The 22754-nt window shown below is 37.1% G+C and overlaps 1 protein-coding gene across 6 annotated transcripts in view; it reads right to left on the reverse strand.

Moving 5' to 3' along the window:
- IRAG2 (inositol 1,4,5-triphosphate receptor associated 2) overlaps positions 1-22754 on the reverse strand; it is a 1240358-nt gene that overhangs the window by 728522 nt on the left and 489082 nt on the right. For all 6 annotated transcript variants that reach the window (XM_044087670.1, XM_044087672.1, XM_044087673.1 and 3 more), the window contains one exon: positions 22174-22336. In XM_044087670.1, coding sequence (XP_043943605.1) covers positions 22174-22336 — 163 coding nt within the window. The remainder of the gene's footprint in view (positions 1-22173; positions 22337-22754) is intronic.

Below are 22754 nucleotides of genomic sequence, written 5' to 3' on the forward strand. Positions count from 1 at the left end.
CAACTGAGCAGAAACCTTCTCAGGGACTCCTTCAGTAGATGTACCATGAAGAGTATCTCCTAACTCCTTGAGGAGATCTCTTTGAAGCCTCATAAAATGTGTTAGATAGTTCAACGATTTGAGTGTAAAAGCCGCTGAAGAAAAGATATGCTTCCCGTATCTATCCATAGTTCGAGACTCCTTATTAGGTGGATGGACAGATGAAGTGTCCGCTAGCTCCTTCTTAGTGGCCGCTGCCACCACCATGGCATCTACAGGCATGCCCTTGGACAAAAAATTCTCTCTCTTTAGGGGCAGACAGAAATTTATTGGGTCATTTGGGAACTGATTCCATGGCATCAGGAGTCCCCACACCTTCCAACTAACCAGGTCGGAAAGTTCATCAAAAGGTGGAGACACCCAGGTGGTGAAGGTGATAGTGGGCCAGCCACCTCTCTGCTTAAAGATATCAAAGATGTCTACAAAAGAGACATCATCAGAGGATGACTTGGGGGACCCTTCTGATTCCTCTAGGTCAGTATCTGAAGTAAATGACTCATCCGGGGAGTCTACATGCTTCCTCTTGCATGTCCTCATCTGAGGGGGCTCCTCAGGAGGGTACTCTGGGGAGGTCTCAGAAGACTGGAGGCCACCCAATGGGGGCTCCTGAGGCTGTGGTTCTCTGCTGTCGAGAGAGAGTAGGTACTGAGACCGAGGTCGTTGCTTGAAGAGGAAGAGCGTTGGTACCCTTGCGTGGAGCTGAGTGAGACAGCACACTCCTCCATCTCAAAAGCAGATCTCTCCAGCTCCGAAGACAGCCCCAGTTCAGAGGAAATGGAGGTAGTCATCAGCTCCAGAGCGACTGGCTCTGAGATGGATGTAGGGTCTGATCTCACCCTAGCCGACGCACCGAGGGAGACACGGAACCAAGGAGGTTCGGGTCCAAGTGTCCCTGTTGGGGCCAACCAATGAGCTTCGGCTCTTAGACACCACGGATGGCGTCAAAAGTGTCGGAGTGGAACTTGACTCAGAGACAGTCATGAGGGGAGCTGGAACTGAGGGTTCCACAACAAGTGGCACCGAAAACTCTGGCTCCAAAAGCCCGACTCAGCTCAGAGGAGGAACCACAACAGGGTGGATGGACTCCAGTGGCTCCAGAACTGACTGGGTCAGAGCCAACAATTTGGGCAAGGCAGACTACTTCAGGAGTCTAAGCACTACTCTCTCCACATCTTCCTCTGGCAGGCTCTTTGGAGGATAAGGATGACAAGGTAGGTGATCAGGATCTCTGTAAAATTGGAGATCTTATGGTTGGGGGAGACCAGCAAAAGATCTCTAGACCAGATCCGATGTAATTTTTCAGTAGTCAGCTCCGAAAGGCTTGGAGCCAACACTGACGTGCCAACATCGACAACCTCAACCAGCTCATAGGACAGTGGAGCAGAGGAGGCAGAAGTCTTATCAAGTTTAGTTTCTGAGGAGGTTCTGATACACTAGACAGAGAATGCCTCTTGGCCGACTTAACCTCTTTTTTGGAGGAATGTGATTTTGATGAAGAACTCGCTAAGTTTTCCTCGAAGGAAGGCTTGAGGAGACCTTTCAAAATTAAATTGTTCTTCCACTTTCCTGCAAATTAATGGCTCCGAGACAGCATACACGATTACTATGACCATCTGTAATTGACATCTTCTGGGAGCACTTTATACATTTTTTAAAACCCGAAGGTTTGTGGTCTTTAGACATGTTGGAACGCTATGTAATAAAGTAGTACACAACAAGCACAATGAGGACTAGGTCCTCTAACTTAAATGGGCCTAGTCCTGAGGAAAACATGAAAATAGGAGAGGACCCTCTAACTTAAATGGACCTAGCTATATAGGCTAAGTCGTAGAATAAGGCCAAAAACTAATAGCAGTCAAAGAAAAGAGCAAACACTGCACTAAAGCTTAACTTTTCTAAAAATTAGAAAAAACAAAGGCCCTAAATGCGGACCCACAGAGAAGACTCTGTAACAAGACTAGGAAAAACACTGCACACAAATATATATATCTATATATATATATATATATATATATGGATCTAGGATGTTTGCTCGACTGAGCAAACGTCCTAATCCATAAAACCCGAACACACTTTAACGAAAGCGCTTTTATCAAAAAAGTGCTTTTGTTAAAGCGTGCGACAAAAAAACACTACATTTACATTTTAACAGGGGGGCTTTTACCCCCTGGACCCCCCATCCCCCACACCCCCCCTACTTTAATATTCTCCCTCTGAGACCGCACTACAGTGGAGAAAAGGGAAATTTCCCTTACCTGCACCGTAGTACAGCCTCGGCAACAGTCATACTTACACGAAAGTGATTCTTCGGCGAAAAGCACTTTCGCACAAGTATGCCCAGCCGTTTGGATTTCGGTCATTTGCTCAGTCAAGCAAACATCCTAGATCCATATATATATATATATATATATATATATATATATATATATATATACAATAAGACTACAAACAAGGTTCTAAATAAATGCGGACCTAAGAAATATCAATATTAATAAGAAACTAACACACAGGATACCAAAACGGAGAGCAATAAGGGCCAATGACCAACCAGTTCTCCAAAAACTAATTTAACGAACAAAAAACACTTCTAAATTATTCTGAAAACTTCTAACACTATTAGCACTATCTAGTAATAAGATAACTAGTTATAGAAACAGTAAAGAGATAAGACAAACAAGTTTAAACGTAGCCATGGCCAATCAAGAAGCACTTCTGAACTCGAAGACGTGGCAAACGCAATCTGGGGATTGTACTAGTGCATTATGGGATACCTACCTAGCCATGAGCCAACTAAGAGACTCTGAGCTTTGTAATAGGCTGAGTTGGAGCAGAGGATCAGCTCTGAACCCATATGTAAGAATAAAGACGAGATAGGACTGCAGAACATTCCTTCCTTACACTCATTTGCTTACCCAGTACTCCTCACAGTACAATGTAGGGAATTTTAAAAGTCTGGCAACTTATCAAACTCACAGAACATATGTTCATGGCTACCTCTTTATTCCCCCAGTACACCTCCAACATTTGCCATTGACCTGGGGAAAATTTCTTGAAGTCTGCTTGTGGTATAAAAGTATCCATGCAAACACTTCTAGGAAAAAAATAAATCTTCTAAACTTTAGCATACTTGGGAGCCATACATATGTTTTACCATTGTTTCTCTGAACTGTATATATAATCTCACTCTCAAATCTTTTCTGAAATCTTCAGATTAATTCCTATAGTTATTTTATAATATTTTATATAACTACTAATTATCCTGTTTAACAGCAGCTTCTGTTCTAAATTCAATTAAAACTCAACCAGTGCAGGTCTTTCATTTACGAATCCTCTATCCCTTTGTCTATACCCTGACATCAAACCCCTGATGAAGGCAGTCACTAGCACACAATCCAATTGTCTTCCTGACCCTGTTCCCATTCCATTACCTTTCCTTCTCTAATTATTTGTTCCCAGTACATTTTTCCTTTGCCAATACTTTTAAGATTTTTACCTTTTTATTTATAAATAGAGGTGCATCACCTACCACTTTCCTCACCTCTGGAAAACTGCTTAAAATCTTCCAATTATCTTTAAATAGACTTTTAATCTGCTTACCATCTATAGAATATGGGACAACCATCCCTAGTCCACAGTTTTTTGTTTGTAACAAGGTCCAGAAATAGTATTACATACATTTTCACCCTGTTTAACTTAGTCTCCCTTAATTTGTCTTTAAACCATATTTTCAGGGTAACCTCTGACTAAAAATGTCACACAAAGCCTCACTTTCATCAAAAAAACAAGTCATCACAGTCAGTCAAATCACTTATTCTTTTTAACTGACCTTTTAAAATATTATGATTTACATACATTGGATGCATACTGTCATATTTTAGACAAGTATTGTTTTGAATATTTTTCTTGCAAATCTTTGTAAAAAGCTTGTTTCCTTTTTTATATACCGCTAAATCTAAAAAAAAAAAAAAAAAAAAAAAACAGATGCCTTTTGAGCTATAATCCCAAGAGAAGCTCAATATTCACAAGTATTAACCTCATTTCAGAAACACAAACGATCATCCAAACCATCTTTCCAAATAAAAAAAAAAGGTCATCTATAAATCAGCCATAGTATAAAACTTGGCAATAATGTCTATTCTCCTTAATACACCGTTTTTCCCATGCTGTCATAAATAAATTGGCGTAGCTAGGGACCATAGCGGCCTCCATAGTACGCAGTTAGTCTGTTGATAAAAGACCCATTAAATTCAAAGAAATAAGATATCACATCCAAAATTTCTAAAATCAATGAAACTTCATCCACATTATAAGATCTAGATCTCAATAATTCCATTCTAACATAGTCTGCACCAATGGTATTGGGTATCACTGTATACAAGGACTTCCATAGTAACCAGGAAGTCATTTTCTCCTATTTCTTTGATACTTTTAACAAAGGCAAATGTGTCAGGTATATATGCCCCACCTAATTCTACTACCTTCTGTAACTTTTATAAATATATATGGCCATAGCCTCAGTCTTACATCCACCACTGGCAACAATTGGCCTCAGTGGTGGACATTTTAACACTTTATGGACTTTTGGTAGGCCAAAGATTTTACTAATAGGGCTGTTAGAGAAAAAAACTGCTTCTTTGCTTGTAATCCTACCTTCACATAACCACTATTCAATCAGAGAATCAATAAACCTATAAGATTTAATAAAATTTAAAGTTGCTTCTTTGTAATAATGAACATCTTGTAACATCTCTGTCATAGCTTTTACATGTTTATCTGTCAAAAACTACTGTAGAATTGTCCTTGTCTGTTTTCAATAGCACAATATTTTCATCCTTACTAATTGTATTTAAAGCAGAATGTTCATCATAAGTTAAATTGAAATATTTATTGGCAGGTTTATTCATCAATAAATCTCTTGATTACTTTTCCAATATATTCTGAAAGGCTTCTAAATTCAGGCCTCAGAGGAGGATTAAAGCAACTTTATTTATTACATGTCTCTCTCTCAAGCCACTAGCTTTGTTATAATCGTTGACATCATATAAAAATTTAAAATTCAGCCTTCTAACAAAGCCCCTTAAATTATTTATAGTCTCACAAATATAAGCAGGAGATGCAGGTACAAAAGCCCATCCTTTACTGAGGACCCGGACAGACTTCATAACAGTTAAGCAGCCTGTGCGATAAGTTTACAATTTTAAAATCACAGTCGGGGAATTACCTATATTTACACATTGTTTTTCCTTTGCTTCCATGAAAAACTGCCCTGAAAAGTTTTCTCCTCCTCCTGCAGTGATTTGTGCCCATGATTGTTTTCCAGTGCCAGTGTCCTGATACTCATTTACTGCCTGAAAAGGACACTGGGCTGCTTCATCTCTAGAAGCATTCAATGAAAATGCATAGTAATTTAAATTGTGACTGCCATTATTATTCTGTACAGATGGAATTACCCACCCCGCTTCATAATCATTTCTTTCTATTTTGAATTGTAGCTTTCTGGTTGTGTTAACAGCCATAACTGTGTAGCTCTAAAATATTCCTTCAAATCAGATAATCCTAAACCTCCTTGCTCTGTTGAGAGATCAGCTTATCCCACCTGACTCTCCTCTTCCCCTCCCAAATAAAATCCTCAACTCTATTACTATCCACAACTTCTCCTCTTGTTGATAAACATATGCCTGACCTGTGTATAAAACTAAAGAGACTAAACATTAACCAGATCTCCTTTTGTTTTATTTTTGAAGTACACATTAATTTCATCCCACTCACTACCTATAACTTCTGGAGTACTTTCCATTTCCTCTATTTTTGAAAAAAAATTCCACTACCCATTCCTTAAGTTCCTCTTTTTTAACAGATATGTTGGGAGGTGTCAGTGTTTCATTATTACTTCATTATCTTGCATTTTTATCTCAGTAATTATTGGCGCATGATCTGAAATAGTTACTGGATGTTTATCCAAGTTCTCAGTTAAATGGACATGTTTCTCTGAATTAGAATTTAATTAAGTCTAGCCCAGTTACTGTACCTTGGGGAATAAGTATGCAAATTCTCTCAAGAGTTCCTACCACTGAATTCACATATTCCATCTGAAATATTTTCATAAATTTCTTCAGGAATCAACCCCTCTTTTGTTAAATTATCTTTACTAGGTCTCCCATATACATCTTCACTGCTGCTAATCAAGTTCCAGTCACCAACTACAAGTAAAACTGCCTGTTGAAGCAGACTACTCCTCTCAAAATTTTCAAAGGCTTCATAACAGTTATTGGTGAAATATAAAAACATGCCATCATAATCCTCCTCCTTTGACAACTGCCACTTAATACCACAAATGTACCATTACCTTTTTTTTCTTCTATGGAGTCCTCTCAAATGACCAGACAGATTGCTAAAAGTCATACGACTGAAACCATATGATCAAAAATTCAGTCTGTCAAATCATTCTGACTGAGATCGCATTACAGTAGGGATCAGGAAATTTGCCCTTCTCCCCACTATAGTGTGAATTTGGAGTTGGTATAAATAATTAGCAGGTGATATGGGGCATGCATGGGGAGTTCCACCTTGCAAAAGCATTTTTTTCTGCTGTATGTGGGGGTATTTTCATTTTTTTCAATGGACTGATCGTAGAAAGTCATTATCGAAACCATATGATCAAAATCTGTCCCTTTCATGGTTTGTCATAGATCCCCCCCCCTGCTACTATTGGATCTCCTCTAGCAATTAGTATAATTTAGTCCCCTTTTTCTTTATCCTGAATAATCTGCTGAATATCCATCCTGAAATCCTTTATTAAATTCCCATACATCTCCTGCAGCACTGCAGTTTCCCCTACATTTCTAAATATAACGCAATACCCTTTCCTTTCTGTCTATACTTGTAAGGCCATTTATGTTCCAAGATCATATGGATAGCATAGCCATTATGTCTAGAAGTTATCAATTACACCTATTATACATGGCAGCATTTGTTAATGTGCATTTTCAACTTTTGTGCTACATACACACACTGTTTGGCAGGTCACATTTTTCAAGACTTTTGTTTTAATGAAACCCACAAACAAAAATGTATATACATTTTTTGAGCAACCTCATAATAGATTAACTTGGAATAAACACACAAAACTATGCACATCTTCAAAAATACATGAAATTTAACCCTGTGGAAAGGACCAATTGCCCCAAACTGGCAGCTGCACCCACATGCATTACCTAAACTAAAATTAAGGTCATCCATGGTAGAATGCATGTTTCAGCCTGTGCTCCCACACACGATTGTCTGTACTTTTATTTTTATTCCCCTACCAGATGTAAAAAACAGCTAGCATGCTTCCAGAAAACAATTTTTAGTCAGTATACTAACTTACAAAATATGCCCCATTCTATTAATTGCATTAATGTATTACAGTTGCTAGAGATGCTGTTCTCTCTTATTCGCTTCCAGTAATTTCAAACTAATTTTCACTGAACTGCTTGCACTTGTACCTTTAAAGTTTGCATTTCCCTCAGCAAACAATACTCATAACTATCAAGATTAATTGTTTACAACTGCAGACAGCTCATCTCCTTGGAAACAGTTAGCAATAAGAGAAAAAAGCAGCTAGCAACTCTGCAGATGCATGAAGGAATCTTTTCCAATTTTACCTAGAGCAGAACAGCATGTACAACTGCCTTCAGGATGCAGATTTCATGATTTCCACTGAACATTTGGCAATGAAAAAAAGTAAAACCTAACGTCCTTGCATATGCAAGAAGCTTAGCAATTCCCTCATGGCTTTCATAATTTTGTCTATTTTTTCAAGCCTACTTGGTTTACTCTATGAGCAATTGTTTTTGTAATCAAGTACATTAACCCAGATATTCACCTTTGGAAAAATAAGCGAAAACATATCAACTCTACATAAAATCAGTGCACTTTTAATCCACCCCAGCCCAAGATCACATCACGTTAACAGAAATGTGATTTTTCCCAGCCTTTCTTCTTGCTACATTTTAAAGCCCATATTTCTTACAACTGGAACAGAACTTTTTTACTTTAGAACGTATAACAATCACTGAAGACTACCTCCAATGTTTAGAATACCCAACTACATGCTACACAGAACTGTTCACCACACAACATGTAGCTGATATCATGAAATGTTTCATATAAATGCTTTTACCAAAAAAGTTTTACTTAGTTACTTTTTCTCTTTTTCATGTCCTTCTAAACATTAATGACAATGTGGAATATACGGTTTACAGTCTACCCCAAGTTTAAAAAGTCACCAAAATTCCAGTCCTTCTTATCCACTTTTTTAAAGCCATACTTCACAAATGTGATTGATTCATTATCTCACATTTATCGACTAATTTAAATGCCTTTGGTCTTCTTCCTGTTCATCTCCACCTCCAAACACAAATCTCTGGTTCAAGTCCAAGGGCCTCTTGATTTTCCTAATCAAACCTTTTGCTTTTTTCTGTCAACCATTTTCCTTTGGAAGATCAGATAAGGTCTTCTCTGAGCTTTATTGGTAGAAGAACGAAAAGCAGAATCCACTTGCATTTAATGGTTCACTTTTTGTTGGATAACCTTTTGCATTTTCTTTCACCAGCTACTCAACATTCCCTGATTGCTGAGATAAATCTGATTTTCTTCTGCTTGTACAGTGAATAATCACTTTCCAGAAACACTCTGCTTTCTCCAGTTTTTAAGACTTTCTGGCTCAGTTTTGTTAGGATGTACTATTTCTGCTGGTGTGGTTGCATCTTTACTAATAAAGGTCTTTGCTACAGTTGGAGCATATACTGTGCCATTTCAATTAACAAATCCTGCCATGGAATACCAGCCAGTTGCTTATTTGTGCATTCATAAAATTAATTCAGCTGGTTCCTTTCAGATTGTCTGATACAGCAGGAAATCTCACATTCTCTGTGTACTTTGTCTTCTAACAGCACAGCTTTTGAAATAGTTCTTAAGTTTCATACTCAGCCTTCCTTTTTTTATTTCATCCACTGTGCTTTGTAGTTTTATTAGTTCATCCAAATAGCTAGTAAAAGCTTCTATTATTGCCATCCTTTTATTATTGAAGTTGATATACTCCTTCATTGTTTCACCTCTGAGTACACTTGATTTTTTTCCTCTAAATTACTGGAAGCTCTCATACCAAAGATGAAGCTTGAACTGCCTTTTTGCTAAATAGCTACAGGATTCTTCCCAGTCTGTTTTTTTTTTTTTTTTTTTACCTTTTCTAGCTGATTTTCTTTTAGGTACTCAGTTTCTTCTTTGCTTGTATCCAAGCAGTAGTCAGTTGCTACCAGTAAATGAATTTTACTCTAGCTGTCAAAATTAATAGTTATTTCTCAGTTTCTTTTTTTTTTTTTTTTTTTTTTACACTGGGAGTACTGAAATTAAAGTGTGCAGCCACCTTGGAAGTCACACATTCTTGGCATGAAAACAAAGTTGCTCAGATTTCATATTAGTCATATCTAAATATCTAAGGTGTCTATGCAAATCCAAAGAATGTAGAACTCCTCTCACTCTTATTTTGAGGAGAAAAGAGAAAAAGCAGATGAATGGTTTGATTTAAAGATGCGCCACTGACCACCTTTGGCATAAAAGGTTTGGTTGAGAGCGGGAGAAACTTTGCCTGTGATAAAAAATTTGAACCACCAAGAGAGCCTGCAGCTCAGTGAAACTCTCAAAGCAGAAGTCCAAGCTACCAACAAGATAGTATTCTAGGCACACAACTACAATGTAGAAAAATCTGTTGGTTTAAATGGAGGCAAAGTCAGTTTTCTCAAAAACTGAATTTAGGTCCCAAGAAGAAAGAACTGGCTTTCTTGAGGCCCGATATGAATGCCTTTCAGAAACTTTCACCTCAAATCTAGAGGAAAGGGGGTGGGATCCAAAGGCAGAGAAGCAGAAATGGTTGACAGATGAGCTTTAACTCACAAATAACTGTAGGAATACCCACCAACAGATGTCATGTTGGTAGTTGAGATACCAAACAGAAAATCTCTTCCATATAGCAACTCCAAGATTTTCTAGTAGTTAGTTTTGTGACCTCCTGCAAGATCCAAAGCAAACTGGTATCAAAACAGAAATAAACCCCTATCAATCAAAGAGTTAATCATATAGTGAGAAGATAAGGGTGAATGAGAGCTCCATTGTCATATGTGAGAAAATCCATCCTTTAAAGTAACTTGTGGTGATTGACCCTGGCCAGGTGCAAGAGAAGGGAACACCGATGACATTTGGGCCAAAAGGGAGTCACCAACAAGATGCATGTCCTGTCCCACAATCTTGTGTAGGACCCCTTGGTAACAGAAGAAGATGGGGATAAGGATACAGAAACATCCTCCTCTTAGAGAGACATGGCATCCACTCTCCAAGTCAGAGGAACTAGGAAGGTCTATCTTCAGAGGGGAAGCAAAAGATCTAATTGAGAATTCTCCACAGATGGAGAATGCCTGAAAAACCCTCCCTGTGAAGCATGCATCTTGCAATTCAAACTATATAAAACTTGAATTAAACCAAATGTGATTCACACAAATGTGAAGTCGCACCATTGTGCTCTTGCTCATTTTTATATCCTCACAAAATTTGTCAACCATTTCAATGGCAACTACATGTATGCCTGCATTTAATGTATTAAATTATAAATCTAGTTTTTTTGACAATCTCCTGTGCTGGCCAGGTACTCGTTTAATATGTTTATGTCATTATTGAATGTTACTGATATTCCTATTTTATGACCATCTACTTATTTAAAAAAACACATGTGGAAATCTGAGAAAGGTGGAAAATACAAACCCGTATAGTATAAGATCAAAGTCAATCCCTGTTGTATTTATATGCATACATGCAAGAGTGTATCATCATCAGAGTTTCAGTGTACAATGCTTTAATCTACTTTCTAGTTCAACCATGACAACCATTAAACAAGATACACAAAGACTTGACTGAAGGATCTTCTAATTATTGGGGCATTGATACAAGGTTTGCCACCAGGAAAGGAAATGGACAAAACACATGTTCTTCTAAAATATCTCATGAGCAAATGGACAAAACACTTGTTCTAAAATATCTCATGAGCAAATGGACGAAACACATGTTTTTCTAAAATATCTCATAGGCAAATGGACAAAACACATGTTCTTCTAAAATATCTCATGGGCAAATCTATCCACACAGCATTGCTTTCATGAACATTGCTACGGGTATACAACAAATGCACAGTAGAGGGAGATGTGTCATTTTGTTTAAACATATTGGTTAGCACAAGTACTTTGTTTAATAATGTTCTATGGAATTTTATGTAATTAAATAGTTATATATTTATGTGTATATTTTTTACATGTCTAGTTTTTAATTATGTGTATTTTTTAAAATGTTTATGCACCACACACTTTACAGTCAAGTTTTCAATTTTATTTTTAATTTAAATGAGAGGCTTGTTGGTTAGGTTTTTTTTTTTTGTCTTGGGGGAATGGCATGTGGTGGAGGGTTGGTAATTTAATATATATAGATTAATTTAATGGTACATACATTGTCTGATTGAAAGTGTGTGGATTGGATGAAAACGCTGAATTGTTGCCTTGCAACTGCGTAATGTGTGTATGGTCCCAGTTGGTTTGGTTATTAAAAGAAGTGGACTGTTTTTGGTTGCCTTGGCTTTTTTTGGCTCACTTTGTCTGTCTGTTCTTTCAAGTGCTTTTAGTTGTTTTATACAACAAATGAGGTTGCTTATAAAGACCCAACATGTACTACAACTCAACTGATTTAAAAGGTTAGTAAGTAATTCCTTACTTTCAAATCTGCATTTAGGGAAACTGATGAAACAATTGTATTTCACAAGATGTTTGCCTGTCATCCAACAGAGAAGAATCTATAAGAAAAATAATCAACCATATTTCATGAATGTCAGGAGCACACATGGTAACAGCAAATGAATACCACTGAAGCATGACATCAGACAAGGCTCAGAGCTGCACTCTCACCAGACTAGTCATTTATGCCCATTACTCAGGTTTTAAGACTGTGAATGAATGACTAATGCAAGTGGCCAAAGAATGCCAAAGACCTTATCCATGAAAGTGCTCATTCAGGTTCATTCTTACAAAGTCATATTCCTCCTTTTAATAATCTTGATACCCCTGAAAGAAAGCAGTTGTGTGCATAATGCCCCACTTGGATTAAAAAGTCAGATTAGCAGATAATTCCATCCTACTTTTGAAGATTTGCAAACACTCCTGTGTTTACTGGATTTATAGTCATTGTAACAATCAATAGTAACACTGATGTAGAACAGACCATCTGTATTGGTTTACTATCAAACATCAGAGCATTTGTACATTGAAAATGTAGGATCCCGAGGTGGAAACATCGAAATCCACAACACTGATCAGGTACAACCCTAAAATTATACCAAATCTCTAAACATCCTACTTGCATGAACACAGAAACAAGTGCTAACATGGGTCTTGCAGGAGCAACAAGTCCAGGATTTGATATTGTGGGTTTTGGTGCAGATGGATTTTGACATTTCCACCTTGAGCGCCTGCATTTTCGACATACGAATGCTCAGATTTTTGATTGTAAACCTGTATTATTAAACATTGTGGGACTCTAGCTATAACATAAATGTGCCTAAGAACTCCAATTCTTGGAAACCTTCAGTAATCAAAAAATGAGAATAAAATCATTCCTAGACACTAGTCATAAAAAGAAATCATGGCATTTTTACATCTGGAACAAAATTAAATTTTCTAACTTGAACAGTACATTACCATTTATTGTTAATGCAAATTCTCAAAAAACTGTAAAGCCATATCCTAGAGGACTGTTTAGATAATTTGTAAAAATACAACAAATAAGAAATAGTTCACAAGGTGAAATGAAGAAAAATGTGTCATTTAGACCAGTTTGTTTACAGACAGTCTGGATTACAACTTCAAACATACACTCATAAAACGACTAGGGTAATCAGCTACTTCTGCACACAAAAGCAACAATTGCCCCCCAAAACTATACAAACTTTCACTCATTCTACACAACTAGCTTACTTTTCCTTATTTCTGAGCAGACACACAGAGTCCTTACATGAACACGTATTTAATACATGCAAATTATTAACTATTTAAAAACTCAAATACAACAAATTTATTTTGCTCCTAATATGTTATCCTTCAATACATATTATAAACTTCAAAAGATATATGACAGAATACAGAGAGTAAGGTGTCAAAACAGAACAGCAAAACAACCCAAGTTTCATTCAGTTCAAAGACAATCAATGACACTGTCAAGTGTGTCCAAGTGTGTACACTTTTTGGAGGGACAGTATCTGAATTTTCATCTCCCAAGGATAAGACTCTCCATGAGAAAAATTGCAAGTTGTATTAAGTAGAGTAAGGCCAATTTAAAAACAAATGGGATTAATTAAAATTATAAACAAAAGGCAAAATAAAATAATTAAAATATGGAGAGACTGCTACTAATAAGAGATCCATTATTTCTGCAACAGATACAAAGATAAATGTATTCTCCTGTAACCCTGATGCATCACTAACCTGATGTGAAATATTGCACTATTGATGACATAGTGCAGCTTCTCTGAAGCACACCTGCCTGGTCCAGTGGCTCAGATGATTTGTATCCAGACAGCAACCAAGTTGTTCCTGGCTTGATTACCCAGCCTTGGGAGCAGCCAGGTAGGAGGAAGGGTTGTGTTCATTTGGGAGGGGCATGGCAAGGAGACATCAGCTGTCAGCATGCTGCAAGCCCATGCTTAGCACGTAACCATGTGCACATGGGGAGCGATTTCTCATACAACAGAAAAATCTGTGAACCACGCCTGATGGCTGTCTGAATGCTGGTCCCCACCCAGTCAAGCTGGTTGGTTGGAAGGGGTTAATGATCTACTCATTGGTTGGAAGGGGTTAATGATCTACATAAAGTAGGGCTAGAGAGTGGAACAGAATAAACATCACATTTGCTACTTTTATTAACCTCAAGGCTGTAATACTATACCTATGCTAAAACTCCCTTGCTAATAAACTCATTACTATGGAACACAATGTAATCAACAGCAGGCAATAGTAGTTCCCCATCCAAGGGGGTTACTATAATCAGGCCCTTTCACAGCCTCAGTTTTAGTCCATACAAGGTTAAGGAGTAGGTAAGTAACATTGATCATACACCTAGACTCAGAACAATATAGATTTGTTACAAGATTTCCCTGGCGGCATTTTGAAAAATGTAACAATGGTAATGGGTATATCACATACACTAAATTCATTAGATACTACAATGGCATTTAATATCTTCCACCGTAAGGCCATTACATGTAACAATGGTAATGGGTATATCACATACACTAAATTCATTAGATACTACAATGGCATTTAATATCTTCCACCGTAAGCTAGGCAAATATAAATGGGTATATCACATACACTAAATTCATTAGATACTACAATGGCATTTAATATCTTCCACCGTAAGGCCATTACATGTAAATTCCTTCACCTTGAGGTTAACAATTTTGTAGTTAAACAGGTTAAAAATATTAAAGGTGAAATCACAGATAAGCATGCTACATGTATCTAAGCCTGATGAAGTGTTCAATGGCGGTTTATTATCAAGGCCACTCCCCTTCGGTCATGTTCTTTTCAATGCAAATACAGGTACAGGATTTTGGCTAGTGAAATATACAAATTACAAACTAGGAGAATCAATTACCTCAAATAAGAATAAGAAATTCTTCAAGACAGCTTGAACAAAATCTGTAGTTGGCAAAACCAAGTTACTCCCTGTACCACAAAAAGGTAGAACAGGCAAATTTATGGAAAAGCATGTACCTTGATTAGAAATTTACTGCAAAGATGGGAAAGATAGAGAATGAAATAAATGCACAAAGAATCAATGTGAAACAAATTAATCAGTGGCAGTGGATACCTCATTCACAGGCATGACTAGTATTGCACAGGAAGTCATTGTACCACTCTGTTAATGGAAACAGTCCATATAACTAAATATTTGTAGTGTCAATCACTTTTAAAACTGGCAACAGTGAATGAAAACAAATCTGATAATGGCATTAGTTGTGGGACTTCACAGAAAAGTGGGGTGTGGGAATTTGCCTTTTCCAAGCTGCTGTGAGATCTTGGAATTTGTATATATAATTAGTAGGGGGTGTGGGAGTGCAAGGAGCTTACCCCACCGACAACAAAATAGGATTTTTTTCCCCTGTTATTCAGTTTCAGTCCTTTTGGATCAATGTTTAATGTTCAATGTCTTTGTGCTTCAATATATATAAATAACTGATCAGGACATTTATGTCATGTTAATTTGCATTCCTAAGTGTACCACTCCACTGTTCAAAATAATTCAGAGATTCTTAAAGTACAGGAGCTGGAAAACAATATACATACATTGTTATCTAGACTTCTTAAAGGGTACCTGCACTTTGCATACAAGGCCATGTTTGACCCACATCTGTTGGGAAACTTGCGTCGAGAACACATACAAGGGAGGCCAATATAAGATCCCTTAACTTGTTGCTCAAATTCATATACAAAGGAGAGACTACCAAAATTAGCAACACTTAGGAATAAATTACTGCTCAAAATAAACACCTCACAAATATTTTTCAAAAATTCAACATTGCTGAGTAACCGAAAATTCATACCCGACCTCATTTACTATAAAAAAGCATTTTCAGACATTACTCAGTCTATTGATTTCTCTGTTGTCTGGGAATAGTTCAATATGGGCGATTTTTTTTTTTACACAAACTGGATGACAAAGATTCTTAATTATGTAAATAAAGTGTATTTTTGTACTGAAAAGCATCTTTTTGATTTGTCACAGGATGTGAGGAGAACCATTGATTAAGCAATTCATATTTATTAGGCTAGATGTGTATTTCTTGTGCTATGTGCAGGGAAACAAATATATGCCAGCCTCTTGTTAATTTTAGTGTTTTTATCCAGATCAACTGTGGTGTCACAGCCCTGTGCAACATCACCCCTTACCATACTTTTATAAAATAATGCTTGACAGATTTCTATTAATCATTCAGGCTAGTGTTTGCTAAGACCATCCTTCATTTCTGCTTTGTTAGCATCCTCCAATCAAAAATGTTGTCATTGCTCTGGACCAATGCATATTGAAGACCCTAGTGACTGCAGTTTATGTAAAATAGGATAAATTCTTGCATAACCAAACTAATTTCAGTCTTCTTGGAGTGCACTTTCCCGATATCTGGTCTTTATTGTATTTTACTAAGGAAGTGTTCAACAGCAGCCTAGCACAGAAAAAGATTTTGAAAACACTCACTGACCCTTCCTTGCTGAGAGCAAGTGTGCAAGGATAAAAACCCTTCTAAGCACATTACATTACGCTCTGTTACAGTAAGTGATCAAGTAACAATTACCACAAAAACCAAAAAGATATAGAAATCCAGGAAAATGGTTGGCTCAACACGAGTTTATTGTTCCACAAAGCACATAGAACAAACTGCCACAAAATACACTCCACATAAAACGCACTTCTCCCAATACGTTTTCGTCATATAGCTGACTTCTTCAGATAAACACTCTAACCCCAACCTTTCTTTTTATATATATATATACACACCCACATTAATTAATCAGATGAAACCATTAATGAGTTGTCAATCAATCACATTTAAATTTAAAATTTAAAACATTTAAACCATTTTAAATATAAATAAATTCTGTTAAAAAATTCTTATTAAAAACTCATTAAATTCCTTACTTTAAGTTAAGTCCACATAAAAACAATTATTACACATTTACATTGAAATTAATTGTGAAATGATAATACACTTATATAAATTGTAAGCACTTTGTATATTGTAGGAATATAAAAAAGAAGAAGTAATTATGCCCTCTAGTGGCAAGTTGTATTTATTACATAAAAATGAACAGTTCTTTCAAATTGATCTGTCTCTCACCTTAAAAACTCTCCAAACCAATATATCTAAAATTGTGTGTAAACTGCTGTAATTTAAAAGGTTTTTCTTCTTTTACTCCCTAAAGGTACATGGAAGGATACAAGTGTTCTTGTTTGGATATTCATAACTAATACTTCAATACACTAATACTTCAATCTATAATTTTGCTGCTCTTAATTTCAAAATGGGGGCTATACTGACATATTCATTTAGGCCTGGGATTTTATTTGCTTCTAGTGACATTTGCCACCACAATTCACTGTATTCTAACCTTTCTTCCCAAGGCCCACCTCTTATGTCTTTGTCTATGTGTTCTAAAACCGTAAAACTGTAGCTAGCTTTCTCACACAATTTGCTATGCTTGTATAGAGCATTCGTCTCTTTACAATTTTTTATGTCATTTAAGTGCTCAAATATTCTTCTCTTTAATTTCCTCTCAGTTTTACCTATATAGAACGATTGACATGCATTACACATGCTAATATAGACTAAACCTGTTGAATCACAATTATAAAAATACTTGTCATTAGTTATAGTCTTGTTTCTACTGTCAATATAAATGTTGTTAGTGTTGGATATATTTACACATTGGGCACACCTACCACACTTGTAGGTTCCCTTTCTCCTTCTATCCTGTGTTAACACAGTGCTTTTGTTTTCCAACAGATTCTTTATAGTTAAAGAATTTTTAAACACTACCTTAGGTGCTTTATTGATTCCTAAAACTAGTTCTGTTAATTCCATGAACCTGTCCCATTCCTTATTAAAAATCCTTTTTATTTTGTTGTTAAATGTATTATATTCTAAGATTAAAGCTAGGTCAAAATTTTTTTGTTGATTTACTTTACTGGGTTCACTTTCATTGTCTGTTACTTTCCCTTTTTTAATAATAGGTGCAAATCTGTCTTCTCTTCCTAAGGAAACTTCTTTTCTTATTTCCTTAATCAGTTTGCTTGGATAGCCTCTTTCCTGGAACATACTCTCCAATAAATCACATTCCAAGAGGAAGTCATGATTCTTACTTGTCATTTTACTTCCTCTTACAAACTGCCCTTTTATTATGTTCTTCTTTACATGTATAGGATGGGCACTATCAAAGTGGAGAAACGAATTACAGTATGTAGTTTTTCTGAATATTTTAGTTTCTAAATGTCCATGTTCCTTATATATTTCCAGGTCCAAATATTGCACCGAATTATGTGTTACTTTCCAAGTGAATTTTAGAAAACTACTAGTGTTGTTCAAGTATGCCAAAAACTCCTCAAGTTTATCTTCTCCCCCATTCCAAAAAATAATAATGTCATCTAAAAACCTACGATAGACTGACATAAATGGTTTATATTTGCTTTCCAACACACATTTTTCCTCCCATTTTGATAGGACCAGGTTAGCATATGTGGGGGCGCATGCCGCGCCCATTGCCACTCCTTGGGTCTGTCTAAAAAATTCCCCATTGAAAAATAGAAAATTGTTGTATTGTATCAATTCCATTAACCATTTGCTTACTATCTTGTCATTATGCGTTATATTCATATTTTCAAAAATTACTTCCTCAAATGTCTCTAAACCTTCCTCATGGGGTATAGATGGAAAAAGGTCTATTACGTCTATAGTGACAAATATAAGCCCCTCAGTTTCAACTGTGTCCCCCAAGGTATATAACAGATCCCATGAATCTTTTAAAATCTGTACTTTATGTAGCCAGATGTCTTTAGTTTTTATATCTACGAACTTGGCTAAAGAATTAGTCTTGGACCCATTGGCTGCCACTATTGGTCTCAAAGGGGGATCACTTTCATTTTTGTGTATTTTGGGGATCCCAAAGATGGCAGGTATCTTAGGCTTGTCTACTTTTAGGAAATTGTAGATCTCCAAGTCAATTAGTCCTTCCACCATCATATCATATAAATTTGTGTCAATTCTATTGTAGGCTATATTAATCTCGTTTTTTGACACAGGCTCATATTTATTCTCGTCACACAAGATTTTGTACATTCTAGTATCATACTCTATATTTTCCATAATCACAATTCCTCCCCCTTTGTCAGGCTTCATAACCCTAATATTTCTGTCTGCCTTTAAACTGTTCAAAATCTCTTTTTCTTTTTGATTTAAATTATTGTCATAGGACACCCTTTTAAAATCAGCTTTTCTAATTTCTTTCTCAATTACTCTTTCTAAGTTTTTTAGTTGAGGGTGTAAGGGAGGGTTATAAGTAGATTTACGCCTTACCATACTTTTATAAAATAATGCTTGACAGATTTCTATTAATCATTCAGGCTAGTGTTTGCTAAGACCATCCTTCATTTCTGCTTTGTTAGCATCCTCCAATCAAAAATGTTGTCATTGCTCTGGACCAATGCATATTGAAGACCCTAGTGACTGCAGTTTATGTAAAATAGGATAAATTCTTGCATAACCAAACTAATTTCAGTCTTCTTGGAGTGCACTTTCCCGATATCTGGTCTTTATTGTATTTTACTAAGGAAGTGTTCAACAGCAGCCTAGCACAGAAAAAGATTTTGAAAACACTCACTGACCCTTCCTTGCTGAGAGCAAGTGTGCAAGGATAAAAACCCTTCTAAGCACATTACATTACGCTGTTACAGTAAGTGATCAAGTAACAATTACCACAAAAACACTTTTAAATTTCTTTAAATTTGACTATTTATGGTATTTTTGACTTTTGAGTCACCTTAGTTGTGGATTTAGTGCAGAAAAAATTGTTTGCATCATCACAAGGTAATAAACCATTTTCACTGACAAGTGTGATATTGCTAAAGTGGGGGTTATTATTTTACAAGGGCAAGGCGATAGAAATACACAAAACAAAAACTATATACATGTTGCAAAAAGGGCCAGTGTCACAGGCACATCATTTTATCAAGCACAGCAAAAGAGCCTCCTTTTGTTACCCTAAGAGAACTGCTTACACAATGTATAGCCAAGAGATAAGGAATAATACTTGTATGCCCATGCCCCCCCCCAAAAGTAATAATTTACCACTTCAAAATGTACATCTTATTTATTTAATTATTCAAAGCCTCAAAATATCAACGGGCAATAAGAAGTGGCAAACCTAAATGGTCACATATATGAATGAATATTACCTTGTCTATATATGGTCTACTCAAGACAAATTTGAGAGAGAATAATGACCAGTACAGATACAAAACATTCTACTGTCTGAGAAATTACAGGCTCCATCTGCAAACTCATAATATAAATAAATGGTGGAATCTTAAAGGCTGGAAATGTAGGATCATAGGATCACAGGAAGTTAACTAGGCTATTGACCCGGAGGCCCTTTACAAACCTAGCCAAGAATTTAGCCCATGTTCCAACAAGTCAGCACCTGATGCCCTTGTCCAGCAGGGCACAGGTAGAATCCCAGGGGTGTATTTTCTGTTCCCCATCCAGTTATCCAGGTTGCACTTAAAAAGGGTTAATGAGGTACTCTGCTTGATGTGGAGAGGGAGTCTCTATTCCACAGAAGGGCAAGTCTTGGGACACAAATCTATCCCAACAGGAAGTCCTATTAATGTCACAGACCAGGTTGAGGTGGCTCATGTGGGTTACTTCAGTGGTGCTTGACATGCAGCAGTCCCATCAAGGCGGGGTCTGAGATTGCTTTGTATGCCAGACAGAAGTCACCACTGAGAAGTCAGTATGAGACTGAGTAGAGGGCGACAGGGCTTTTAGCCTACCTGTTTAGGGCAGATGTTTGAGGCCCTGGATTCTCCTGGGGGGGGGTTCTGCGGTCTCTCCAGCTGCTGCATGTGGTTTGCGAGGTACATGCCGAAAGGGGCATTGTACTCGATAATAGGTCTTATAAGGGAAGACTAGAGGGATGTTATGACCTCCTTTGTCCCTGGATGAGATAGCCTTACTAATGAGGTGGGCCAGGTAGAAAGCTTTCCATACAATGGAGGCAATATGCCAGTCAAAATTCAGTTTGCTATCAACCTGGGTGCCCAAGTTCCTCAGGACTGATTGCATGCTTAGGACCTTGTTATTAATGTAATAATTTTTAGGGACATCACTCTCCCCAAAGGGGATGATGCATTTTTTTTTGGCATTCAGTTTGAGGCCATGTTTCTGGCACCAGTCATTTATTGGGCAAGACCCTCTTGGAGGATGTCCACATCACTAGGGGAATTGATGACAGTGCTCAACTTGCAGTTATCTGCAAACTTGGTCAGCCATAGCCCACTGGTTTTGGCTTGCACCACAGAAAAGTATATCCCAAACAAATGGAGGCCCCAAGACCAATTCCCTGGGTACACCACTCTTTATGGGTTTACTGCTTGAGGTGGCTTCCCCTATTTTGATTAGGTGGGTTCTATCAGTGATCCAGTTTGCTAACCATCTGGTAACATATGGATTAATGCCTAGTTGAGAGAGCTTATCTAGTATACCAAAGTGGAGAATAGTATCAAAGGCTTTGGCCAGGTCAAGGTACACAGTGTGTATTCTCTTCCCCTCATCCATGGCTTTGGTGACGGTCTCAAAGTCATCAACCACGTTTAACAGGCATGACCCTCCCCTTGATGAAACCAAACTGTGTGGGATTGAGTGTTTGAAGGCTGCCAATGTCCTTGTAAATGAGGTCCATGATAATCCTTTTCCATGGCCTTGCAGATCAGGCTAGTTAGGCTGATGGGTCTATAATTTCCTGGATCGGTGGATGCTCCTCCATTTTGCAAAGGGATGACAGTGGCTGCCCTCTACTCAGCTGGGGTGAAGCCAGTACTTGGGCTTTGTTTGAATAGGGTGCCTAATGGTGCTGCAAGTTCCTGCCCGAGTTCATGTAGGATGCAGCCTGGGATGTTATCGGGTCCTATAGAGGCTGTATTTTTTGCCTTTGAGAGGGCAGTGATGTCTTTCTCCCTAGAGATATGGTGAGGGGGCAGGTGCTGGGGATGTCCTAATTTACTGAGGGGGGGACTTTGGGGTTAAAATTAGAAATGCAACATATTAAATATACAATAATTTCACCATGGCCTCCATTTTAAAAAAGTGTTAAGTATTTCATAAAAGAAGTAGTGCTAGCCCCAGTACACCATTATCCATAGAGATGTTATTACTGTTAAACAATTTCAGTGTAAACAAGCCCATCCTGGAATATCTAGCCAAACAGTTTGTGAGCTACAGTTTTCTGTACTTACATTCTTGTTCCTCTTTTTTCTGATGAAGAGTGTGGCACGTATCAGTTAACTTCTTATTTGCCACTTGAAGGATCTGTGTTTCAGACAGTGCTTTGTTTAGTTTCTGTTGTAAGCCCTCTGCTTGTCCCAGTGTAGCAGCTAGTGCTGTATCTTGATCACAAACCTGAGTACAGAAGCAAATCTGCTTTAGTAAAATAAAGGGTAATCTCGTCATTAATCCTTAGGATAAAACTGGAGACCCCAGTGAAATTTATACATATGTAACTAAACCAGGCCTTCTTAGGTCTATCCTTCATAGTATTTGACATCCTGAATTTCATACAAAGTAAATCAAAGAGGTAAATTCAGGTATTTAAGGAAAGAAAACCTTAAGCATCATCAGTCACAATCAAGACACTTTGTTCTTTCAAATACTTCATGTAAGCTGGACACTGTACATATGTGGAAACCATATCCACATCATTTCATCTGATGGTAACTCAACAGTCTCTCCTCTTCTACACAGAGCATTTCCTCAGTTATATAGACTTCTAGGTAAGCAAACAATAAAATAGAAAAAATAAAATAGAAAAATAAAATAC

Source organism: Protopterus annectens, chromosome 11.part0 (assembly GCF_019279795.1).
Source record: "Protopterus annectens isolate FY-2018-M chromosome 11.part0, PAN1.0, whole genome shotgun sequence".
In the NCBI taxonomy this organism is placed as follows: Eukaryota; Metazoa; Chordata; order Ceratodontiformes; family Protopteridae; genus Protopterus; species Protopterus annectens.